Raw genomic sequence first — 12378 nt, 5'->3', positions numbered from 1 at the left:
CCTACACGTACACATGCCTTACATCCTCGATAAAAACTTTTCACTGCTTCTAACAACTTGCCTCCCACACCATATATTCTTAATACCTTCCACAGAGCATCTCTATCAACTCTATCATATGCCTTCTCCAGATCCATAAATGCTACAACAATCTTGCTTTTCTAAGTATTTCTCACATACATTCTTCAAAGCAAACACCTGATCCACACATCCTGTACCACTTCTGAAACCACACTGCTCTTCCCCAATCTGGTGCTCTGTACATGCCTTCACCCTCTCAATCAATACCCTCCCATATAATTTACCAGGAATACTCAACAAACTAATACCTCTGTAATTTGAGCACTCACTCTTATCCCCTTTGCCTTTGTACAATGGCACTATGCACGCATTCCACCAATCCTCAGGCACCTCACCGTGAGTCATACATACATTTAATAACCTTACCAACCAGTCAACAATACAGTCACCCCCTTTTTTAATAAATTCCACTGCAATACCATCCAAACCTGCTGCCTTGCCGGCTTTCATCTTCCGCAAAGCTTTTACTACCTCTTCTCTGTTTACCAAATCATTTTCCCTAACCCTCTCACTTTGCACACCACCTCGACCAAAACACCCTATATCTGCCACTCTATCATCAAACACATTCAACAAACCTTCATGGTTTTCATCATTGATATTTTGTAAGAGTGTCACAGCCCCCAAACTTATTGTATAACACGAGGACACAAGTTTTGTAAAGGCCTCCTAGACATGCCTTCATAGACTGACCTCGGTACAAAAAAATCAAAGCTGTAACTTCTGGTAACAACACAAGGAATGCCACCACAAACATTGATGGCTATATATTTCACCTTGAGGTACAGGCAGCAAATTCAAGAATTGAAATTGATGCAGCATGAAGTGTGGAGCAGTGAATACAGAATTTCTTGCAACTAGCATATGCAGTATGGAGCAGTTAAAGGGTTACATCCCTGTCAGTTATCACATAATACATTGATGCCCATTGACCCCAACCCTATTCACCCATGTATGATTATGTAAGCACATTTTCTGAAGCCCTTTATCCCCAATCACTATTCCCTTTCCAGTTCATAATTGGACAAGCTTTTCTCCCTTTTCACTTATGACAAGGGCCCTATGCCTCATATTATGCCCTCAGTTGCCTCATAACCCACCCTTGCATTTGGATCCACTGTTGTTACGATTCAATATCTTTTACTAAAATGTCCAAAGCAGTCACCTAGTTTTGTCCAAAAGGCATTCTTTTCTTCACTCTTCTCACTACCTTATGCATAAACATCAACAACCACCAACATTTTGCTGTCCACCATAAGCCTAACACTCATCAACCTTGAACTCATTTTTTTTGCACTCTTTAACATCCCCACAGCTCATTCATCATCAGAAGTGCCACTGCTTAATTCAGTGTTATCTTCTCAGTACCCTTGGACTTTACCCCATTGAACATTCCATATCTTCTCTATACCATTACTCATCAACTGTTTTCCTAAGAGCCATGACACCCTGGTTTCTCTCATAAAACAGCACTAATCTCTCCCTTCTCTTCATCCTAATTTAATCCATGCACATTCAGACCTCCAAATCAGACCCTTCAGTGAAAAGTCCCCACCTTGCCTCTTCCTTTGTTCCCTGTTTTTAGAAAGTGATGATACAAAAGAGGTGGATTTCCATCACCTCATTCCATCTCTTTTAGTCACTCTAGGACACAGAGGAGACAAAAGTAGTGTTCTTACTTCTGTATTACTAGGGATTAGTGAAAGAGAATTAATAAAAAAAGAGTCCTCATCTTATGGTTTATTTTTGTACACAGTATTTGTGTTTATTTGGCAATTGAATGTTCTTGATGTCAGTCATGCTTTTGCATCTTTCTTTTCACTAACAACGTGCTGTACTCTCTTAATTTCATGCACAGCTACCGCGTCCGGATTCTGGAATTTGGACTATATATAAGTCCAGTGAGTAAAAAAAGATTTTCATAAATATTATTTCTATTGCTTTTGTAAGTTCTTTCATGGCAGTCTCTTTCTCTCAAATTATACCCATTCACATATTTTAATCAGTTTATTCTGAGTTATTATTTTCTAAGCTAATTCACAGTTCCTTAATATATGTATTAACTTGATTTAGTCAGGTTTGTAAAAAGAATATTGGAAAAAACTGCCATGAATACTTTCTTGCAAATGTATTGATTATTTTCATGTTGCATACAAAAGTGTATGTAAGTCCCCATTCTTTCCCTTTCTTCTCTTCCCACTTGCATGTGACACTATCGTATGCATGTCCTTCAAAACACTTTTATCTTTAGGTAATGAATATACCTGGAAGCATTCTTATGGATACAAAATAGAGGAAATTAATGCTTGTGGACATTGTAGCTCATTAGTTTACTCCCACAGGCCTATCATTTCTGGAAGGGATTGTTTTTGAGGCTGACGATTAAAGTCCCAAACTTTATAGGGCAGAAGAGGTAACATTTGTAATTAGAAATAGAATATACATGCTGATTAAGCTTAATCAAGTAATTATTGATGGTATTGTATGTGATACTGCCTTTATAATTGCAAATATTGCAGTTTGATCTGTTGATGCTTTAACATTTATAGTACTGTATGTCATTATTCATGTACTATGTATATGCAGTATGGAATGGCTAAAGCTAAGTACCCATAACATCACAGCATTTGTTTATATGTATTTGATTGCTTACAAAACTATTAAAAATGATCACTAAACAGTAGACTCATTATGGGTTTTTCATATATAGTATAAAACCTCAACGTACGATAATTGAGAATAATCAAGGGAAATGGTGTTCATACTATTTTGAATCAAAAGCTTTCTAGTACAGTATTTCTATTTTCATGCTTGATTGTAAGCAGACCTATATGCCCAGACTTTATTTTTCATTTAGAAAATGGTATTAGCAGAACTATTGTGCTTTTACACTATCAGAATTTGTGTATATTTCCTTGTTATTTTATATCTAATTTATGCAGCAGAGTATTAGGACACTTCCTGTCTCAAAGAGTATAGAATGATTCACCTGCATTGATACATGTGTTCATCTCTCCATGATAATATGGAATGGAGAAATAACCACATGGATTTCATATATAACTGACACAAGTCTGAATTATTGTATGGGTATGAAATACATCAGTGCTTTATATCTTTGAACTCAAAGTCATTTTTATTGTCAGAAGTGGATTAAAATCCACACTGGAAATTAAGGGATGGCCACAACTGTCACACTTGAATTGATGGATAAATCAGCCTGTTTCCATCAGTATTGTGTTTGACCCAGATCTGTGCCATTTGTTTGAGAAATTCATACAGATACTTTCTTTTGGCAATTAGGGACATGCTAGTGTTGGATATGTATTGCAAAGCAGTTCTTAACAGCATGCTATTGTTTAGAATTAGTAGATATTTGGATGTATAGGTAACAAGAGGTAGAAATGTATATTTAGATATTGCATTTGATTAAATATTTCAGGTACATGAGGCTTGCTATGACTGTAATCTTATACAAAGTCCCATTTTTTCAGTCATGGTCATCCATTTTATCACATGGATTTATACATATGTGATGTAGTTAAGTTATTGGATGATTCATATGGAACGTAAATTATGTTTATCGACATTAATCCATTTTTTGCATGATTAGCAGGACTAGAAAATTTAATTTCAAAACTTTTCAGCTTGAGGAGTACCATGACTCTCCTGCTGGTGAAGATGATGATGATGATGGAGGTCTTGCAGTCCAGGGAGGCAAGTTCCGTATGGAGGTGATTGACTAATGGTTAGGTGCAATAGATTTTTTTTGTGGAAGCAGAGTTACAAGAAAATCTTGGCCTCAGCAGAGACTGAAGTGCAAGGCACCCAGTGACAGACAAATTTCAGCACTGAATGTGAATGATGCTTTATATTTATCTGCTGCACATGGAGAAAATTAACATGTGAAGCTCAGTAAAGCTTAGTGCCAAATTAAGTTGATGAAGCAGTATGTACAGTGACAGGGATATAGACAAAGAAATTGTGTACTGATTCATATGTAAGTATGGACTATGTTGTTTCATATATAAAGAGAGAAAATGCTGTTAAACATTTACTCTTCTCAGTTAGTGTATGATAAATAGATAGGAAAAATATTCATAAGATTTGTATACAGAATGAAATCTGAACATGGTATGAAATAGTGCTATGGTCCAACTTTCATAGACTCAGGCTTCAGTAATCAATTGATGAGGAGGTATTTCTTGTCAATATTTACACAACAAATATTATTTTGTTAGAGCTTTTTTTTAGGCTTAACCCAAGTGCTTTATATTGAAGTAATTCTTGGTATTATTTTATATGAAATTCACTGCAGAAATGGTAAATCACTAAATTTCTTTTGGTAGATCAATTGAATTGATGTTTTAAGTTTCAAACTAGGAACTCTAGAAAACTCAGAGGGAAAACTAGTTCATTACCATACTTCCTGAAATATTCTTTGATGATCAGTGTACTTGAATAATTCCAGTAAAATTTAAAGTAGTTAATTTTATAAAATGTGTTCAGATTGTAATTTTGTGTTGTTGCACCTTTATGTACATTAAGTGTTTGTTCCTTAAATTATTAAGCAAATATTGGTATGTGCCTGTGGATGTTTTGTTAATATTAGACAAGCCAAATCTTACTGATAAAGATGATATCTATTTAAACATACCAGTTTATGCACAGCAAGCACAATCTGTTAACAAATCTCAAACAGATTTTACCTAAAACAGTTACTCTAACACTAAACATTTTCCTGTATCTGTTATACAAGTGTTAAACATAAGACTGAGAGTGCCACCAGCAGGTAGATTAACTAATTTAGGTAAAAGAGTTATATGGTAATATTAAATGTAATTTCAAAAATTTTCATCAAATGACAGGTGACTAGAATTGAATCATTTACTCACTTAAGTTTAATATATCACATTTTCCACCTACATAGAAAAAGCATGAATAGAAAGACATCAGAAGTACATATTGTTTGCAAAGATTTATCAAGTTTGTAGTCATGAACTGTCAGACCAAGTAAGTTCAAGGAACAATTAAAGAAGTATTATTACTGTTTCATTGTTAGAGAACAGGTAGCTCATTTGTTTACATCTGGCCTTTTGCAGACCTCTGGGTCTGTTTTGTTGAAAGTATGTAATGCATTGATTTCTTTGTAAAATATGCTCCATCTTCTTACATCATTCTTTGATAATGTTTCCAACCTTGTCTTGAAATGTACTTTTAAATTTGATTGAATGATTGTAAGATCATATTTAGTCAGATGAAAAAGTAAGCAAAGGATATGACTTCATACATCTCCAGTACTATCATGTAGATGGTACATGATAAGTCAGACATACACTTTTTGTTTGTTTGCTTTTTTTAAAATCATTCATGAATGGATTTACAGTCCTATTCAGCATATGCACCTGCAGTGAAAGTGGTTCCTGGATCTCATTCTCATTTTTCTCTAACAATAGAATATCACCAACCTTCTCTGAAAAGATATAATTGTCATTGAGGAGATAGAAAACAAATTTACTGATGGATTAGCTTTATTATAAATCTTGATTTGGTTAGGTAAAGGAGTAATGAGGGAGGTCTTTATATCTGATTCCTAATTTTCAAAATTCTTGTCAGTTTTGATAAGAGGATGTAATTGGTATATATCATGGAGAAAGCTGTAATATATTTCAGATAAGGCTTTAGATATTTTCTTAGAGTGATTAGAATTTTGGTTACAGCATGTTTGGTTTGCAAAATCTTTTTGATATTTAGGAAACTAACAAATCAATTTTTCTTACCTGATCATATTTAAGATTACTTACATTTTAGACTTCAGTCTTGCACTGCCTTCATTGTGAACTGTGACTTGTGTCTTTTGATGATTCTGGATTAAATTATGAGCAAATGAATCTCAGTATTGTGATATATTGCACTACTGCATCAGTAGCCTATCTCAGTTGTAACTGCATACAGCTTGAGAATCATTTCACTTAGGATTAAAATACCCTGCTCTAAGAGAAATTATGTTATTCATTCATCATGTCCCTAAGAAAACATTTTTCACATCTGTTTGTTTATATGTTTACATGTCTATCTCTGTTTCTCTTTTTTGGATCACTATCCATTTGTTAGCCTTTCTCATTTTCCTACATTTTAAGCAGTGTGGAAAATGCGGATTCTTTCTGAATCAGGGTAGTTGCTGACCATATTTTCATTCATAGGTACTGAAGACAGGACAGCATTGCTCATAATACCTATTTAAGATTTTTCCATGATGTTTTGGCATGTATTGATATTTGCTTGTAATAAGCAAAAGTGTGTGAAAAGAATGCAGCATGCGACAGGAATACTTGTACTCAAAGGAAGAAATGTAATTCAATTAAGCAAAGACAAAGAAAGGCAGAAGTAAGACGAAATAGTAAAAAAGAGATGGGAAATAGATATGCAGGATTTTATGAAATATGAACATATGTATCAAACCAACAAATAGCCTATTGTGTTGATATGGGAAGAAAACCTTTGGTAAACAGTTCTTCCTCATATGAATGAAACCAACCAGTCATGTGCCACTATCACATATTTAAATGTAACCTACAGTTTTTGACTTTTTCGATATTTTGAGATCTATGAATACTGTATTTCCTGTTTAGTGATGTTAACTGTAGTTTTTGATTATATTCTTTGAAAGCTATTCACTTTCCCTGTGCCACTTTATTAATGGGCTTACTTTCTTCAGTAAAAGAAAAGTTGTTTAGATCACTAAAAAATGTCATTTTTTGTGGGAGACAAAAGATAAAGATTTGGAATTTTCACATGAAATTCAGAAAAAATTAACTGCATGTTGAACGAGGAGACCACTTTTTTGTGTCTGTGCCATATTCCTAGAATTTTCCTTGTATACAGTTCAAATACCAAAAAGAGCATTTTTTTTTGTAATATCTTAAAGTTTTACCTGTTTATGTTTATATTATGGTTGTTATTTGGTAAATGTTATTAGTTCTTTGTTTTGTTTATCCTTTATTAATGCAAAAAAGGCATAACATAGGATTATGATGGAATTTTGATTGGTTAGCACATATGATTTTGAAATTAGGATCACGCACTTTTATTAATGCTATAATCATGTCAGATAGTTGTTTGCTTTTGGCACCATTGATTTGATTCATTGTCATTCATCAGCTTTCAAGATTGCTGCTAGGAAATATTTTGACAAACAGTATTCATACTGCAGAAAAAAGTGTCCAGCATGTCAGAAAACTGTGCTATAGTTTCAATTTTGTGATAGTGTTCAGAAAAACTGTGCTTGCCATAGTGTGATGCCATTTGTGCTGCCACTGTAATTTCTGTGCATTCACTGGTAGTTGCTTTCATAGCCTTCAATGCCAAATTAAGGTAAAAAACATGTTTTCTTACTTTTCATGAGTTGCACAAGAAAAGAATGGACAGGTATTTTAAGTTCACATCACTCAATCTTCATTCAGTTTAACGTATGTGGCTATTCCTGGCTAGGAGGCTTGGTTATGATTGTCATATTTGTACTACCATTGTTATATTCAACCCCAGATCTATCCTGATCTTCAAATGATTCCTCATTTTGTGGGATTCATCAAAGATTGTAGGATGAAGAAGGGGTATTGCTGATATTAGATGCAGCACTCATTTTCCTGTCACAAATACATTTTTCGCATATATTTTAATGCTTTGTGATTCTTTAAGGATTATGTTGCAGGAAAAGTAAATGATCAATAATTCTTCAACAACTTTTCGTGGTTTGTGTTACATTACAGCATCCCATGTGTTTCCACAGATGTTATTTGATACAGCACACATTCTGCATTAAGAAAATTAGATACCTGTATACAAATTCTGTTGAATATTGTATAGTTTATGTTGATATCTGAAGGATACAATAATATCACATTTATAAAGAAATGTGTAGAAATGTTTCAGCACATTTCATTTGAGTTTTTCTCAGTTAATAGGTTACAGATTCATCAGAAGCACAGTGTCATTAGTAGGAATGTAGGATTATGTACATAAAAAAATTGTACAGCAGAGATGTAAATAAAGATATTACTTAATTATTGTTCACATATTCACAAAATTCTGAAAAAATGTTATACCCTTTGATGTGAAAGTGAAAGGTAATTTTTTTTATTCCATTGTCTAACTCATATCATTTGATTTCAATAATGATTGAATTTTGTTCTCTTTTAATGTGAAATAGCAGTTAAATCTTATTAGTACTAGCCATTATTAACAGTCAAGTCTCTGTACTTGACCATAGAGAAAACTATTTTTCTGGTTACTGAACCTATGTCTTGTATATATCATTATTGTAGTAATATCAGCTCTCTGATCTATGTTAAGATAGAATGGGAAGTATTTGTTTATATCTACCCAACAGCACAGAATAACTTATACTAACCACTCATCATGTAAGTTTTTACATCTTAATAACTATCTCTTCTTTATAAGCTCTCACATTGAAAAATACACAGAGTCATTGTAATGGAAGGATATTTTCCAATTATGACTGATTAGCTGGAAGTACAATATCTCTCACATCTTGCCTGATTGTTACTGTCAACTATATTTTTCATAGTAAGCCCAAAGGATATAACAGTGACTGTTAGATTATTATAGGTTTCTAAAATTTGGTAGTTTACTTTTTGCAAAATAAGTAAGATTTTCCTTTTGTCTGAAGCCCTCCACTAGATGGTAGCACTTTTGCTCTAGTCAGTTTGTCCAGCAGAATTCAGAATAGTCTTGTCAATCATACCATCAACACTGAAACAGTGGTTTGGTGGTGTTTGGGAAGGGAAGTGTATACTTTCCTCGTACCTTAGCAAACAGATGTCAGCAAAAGTCAAAAGTTTTAAGTACCATGTTCTGCACTTCACTGTGGAGTTTGCAGTGGAAGAGCTATGAGGAATTGAAAGCAGCCTTTGGTTTTTGATGAACTAAGTTGGACCAAGCCTCAGTTTCAGATTAATTACAGCTTAATGTGGTTGTTACTTATGGTCAGTAGTCCTGGTCTTTCTTCTCCTCACTTCAAATCTGAGCACGGATTACTATTCAACATGAAAAGACACGAGAGTAATTTGAAAGTTGAAGCCATTAAATAGGTTGAGAAGCTGTATGTGTATATGAACAACTAGATGATGAAGTAGATGATAATGATATATAAAACTGAAAGAAAAAAATCAGAGTAAAAAACTCATGGATGAAATAGGATTAAAGATAGAATCTTTATAGTGACAGAGCAGAAATTCACAAAACCAAAGTACTGGAAAACATACAAATTTGAAAAATAATTCACTCATTTTCAAAAAAGTAGATGTCAAGCATGACATGATGAAGTAATGGTGGTGAAAGGAAACAGAGCTTGAAAAAGAAGCTAAGCAGATACACGAGAAAAGCAAGTATAGAAATTTTATATACACTGTATTCCATGGAAATGGCTCTTGAGAAGAATTAAGAAGGTTGGGGATAGAGCGGCTGGTGGACACTGTCTCATTACAATAAGGGAAGCAAGCAATGACTGGGTATATGTATAGTGATGTAAATGGCTTCCAAGGTTTGTTTTCAAATGGTGTTGTGATTTCTGATGATAGACTTAATGAACTCAAACTGTACTGACAAAATATGAAAGACAGACCATCAGACATTGAACAGAATGATTTCAGATTCTAAAGACTACTTGCTCAATATGGTATTGAAGGCCATGAATTAATTGCACATAACACTAAAAGTGAAGACTTAGGGAAAGAAATGGTGATGTATGAGGATTAGAACATTAAGTATGAGCAAGTCTCCTATGAAGAATACAAGCATTGAGATAAAAATTAACAGATAACAGTTAGATTCAGTTTATAGGTGTCCAAGCTGTGAAGAAACAGAGAATGTGAAATTGAAAAATCTATTTGAAACTGTAGTGGGGACTAAGCACAGATTGAAAACTGTGATTTTAATGAAGTTGAATATTTTTGTGAATGAATAACAAATGGCAGTGAAACGTTTTGTATCTAAAACAAGATGAAATTCATACATAGCATATGAAACTTAAATATCAAACAGAATTAATCAGTATGGTACAGATATATATATATATATATATATATATATATATTTTGGTAAAGCAGTGTGTGGAAGAAGAAAGTTGAGAGTAAATGTGAATAAGAGCAAGGTTATTAGGTACAGTAGGGGTGAGGGTCAAGTCAATTGGGAGGTGAGTTTGAATGGAGAAAAACTGGAGGAAGTGAAGTGTTTTAGATATCTGGGAGTGGATCTGTCAGCGGATGGAACCATGGAAGCGGAAGTGGATCATAGGGTGGGGGAGGGGGCGAAAATTTTGGGAGCCTTGAAAAATGTGTGGAAGTCGAGAACATTATCTCGGAAAGCAAAAATGGGTATGTTTGAGGGAATAGTGGTTCCAACAATGTTGTATGGTTGCGAGGCGTGGGCTATGGATAGAGATGTGCGCAGGAGGATGGATGTGCTGGAAATGAGATGTTTGAGGACAATGTGTGGTGTGAGGTGGTTTGATCGAGTAAGTAACGTAAGGGTAAGAGAGATGTGTGGAAATAAAAAGAGCGTGGTTGAGAGAGCAGAAGAGGGTGTTTTGAAATGGTTTGGGCACATGGAGAGAATGAGTGAGGAGAGATTGACCAAGAGGATATATGTGTCGGAGGTGGAGGGAACGAGGAGAAGAGGGAGACCAAATTGGAGGTGGAAAGATGGAGTGAAAAAGATTTTGTGTGATCGGGGCCTGAACATGCAGGAGGGTGAAAGGAGGGCAAGGAATAGAGTGAATTGGAGTCATGTGGTATACAGGGGTTGACGTGCTGTCAGTGGATTGAATCAGGGCATGTGAAGCGTCTGGGGTAAACCATGGAAAGCTGTGTAGGTATGTATATTTGCGTGTGTGGACGTGTGTATGTACATGTGTATGGGGGGGGGGGTTGGGCCATTTCTTTCGTCTGTTTCCTTGCGCTACCTCGCAAACGCGGGAGACAGCGACAAAGTATAAAAAAAAAAAAAAAAAAAAATATATATATATATATATATATATATTCTGTATAAAGATGAAGATATGTTTGAGAACTATTAAAAGCTAAGAGATTAGAGCAAGAGAATGACACAAAAAGATGTTAAGTAACAGCGTGGTTCAAAAGGTTAAAAATCCTAAAAGAATTCTTAACCTATGTGTAAAGTAGAATGAAAAGAAAGTCTTCATTTCAGTCTTGTAAGTCATTGTCATGGAAATTCTAACTTTGGTGTATATAGAAAAGACAGATGCATTAGCAGACTTTTTACATCACTGTTCACAAATGAAAATTCCTGACTTTTCCAGGACTGACATGTGAAGAGAATATTACTAAGTGTGGGCATTGATGAAACAATAGTTATGAAACTGTTGGAAAGTCTAAAGATTAGTGTCGAACCAAATATTAAAAGAGAGGTGACTGTAACTTTACCATTAAGCATCATCTTGAACACCATTTAAAAGTAGAAAGATATTAGAGAATTGGGAATGAACTAACTGTATGGTACTGTACTAAAAAGAGGAAACTATAGACCTGAAAGCCTGACATGCATTATATGTAAAATTCTAAAAGGTATTATTCAAGTAAACTAGGTAACACACATGAAAACCAATAAACTGAATGTTGATAGATAGTATGGCTTCATATTGGGATGATCATCAATAGTACAAATGACTTGATATTGGGATGATTATTGGTAGTACAACTAAATCATGTTCTAGGTGAGTGGGTAGAGATATTAGAGAAGTCTGTTGCGACCAAGCAAGCATTCAGCACAGTTCTCCATGAGAGACTCATCCTCATGCCTAAGGTGTATAACTTTGATGGTTATTGTGACCAAGCAAGCATTCAGCACAGCTCTCCATGAGAGACTCATCCTCATGCCTAAGGTGTATAACTTTGATGGTAAAATTTTTACTTGGACTGAATAATTTCTCTGTGGATGAAATTACAAAAAAAGTAGAAAATGGTGAAAAATCAGAATGTTTACCAGTCACTAGTGGGATCTCTCAAGGATTCATGTTAGAGTGAGTTTTCTTTCCTCTACGTAGATGACATACTTCTTTCAAAGGAGAACAGTATCAGTCATTTGCTGGTGATGCCAAAGTATATGATGATGTAGATAGGAGTGAAGACTATGATGACTTTAAAGCGGATTAATACCTAATTTATGAATGTTCTGATAAATGAGTGATAAAATAATATCAGGATAAATGTTAGATAAAGAGAAAAGGACAAATGTTTGTGGAAAATAGCAGCTATAAAC

General features: G+C 34.4%; 1 protein-coding gene across 6 annotated transcripts in view; it reads left to right on the top strand.

Moving 5' to 3' along the window:
* Positions 1 to 8144, top strand: part of LOC139757171 (sodium-dependent neutral amino acid transporter B(0)AT3) — a 242905-nt gene extending 234761 nt beyond the window's left edge. For 4 of the 6 annotated variants that reach the window (XM_071677294.1, XM_071677293.1, XM_071677297.1 and 1 more), the window contains one exon: positions 3729 to 8144. Coding sequence is in view for 4 of the 6 variants with exons in the window: in XM_071677293.1 (XP_071533394.1) it covers positions 3729 to 3827 (99 nt within the window). In the remaining 2 variants the exon portion in view is untranslated. Of the gene's footprint in view, positions 1 to 1939; positions 1983 to 2423; positions 2483 to 3728 lie in introns of those variants that run through there. The other 2 variants (XM_071677296.1, XM_071677295.1) reach the window with 2 other exon arrangements.
* Positions 8145 to 12378: the final 4234 nt, after the last annotated feature.

This window comes from Panulirus ornatus, chromosome 25 (genome assembly GCF_036320965.1).
Source record: "Panulirus ornatus isolate Po-2019 chromosome 25, ASM3632096v1, whole genome shotgun sequence".
Lineage (NCBI taxonomy): Eukaryota > Metazoa > Arthropoda > Malacostraca > Decapoda > Palinuridae > Panulirus > Panulirus ornatus.
The sequence above is the reverse complement of the archived record's forward strand: the minus strand, read 5'-3'. Positions and strand labels throughout refer to the sequence as shown.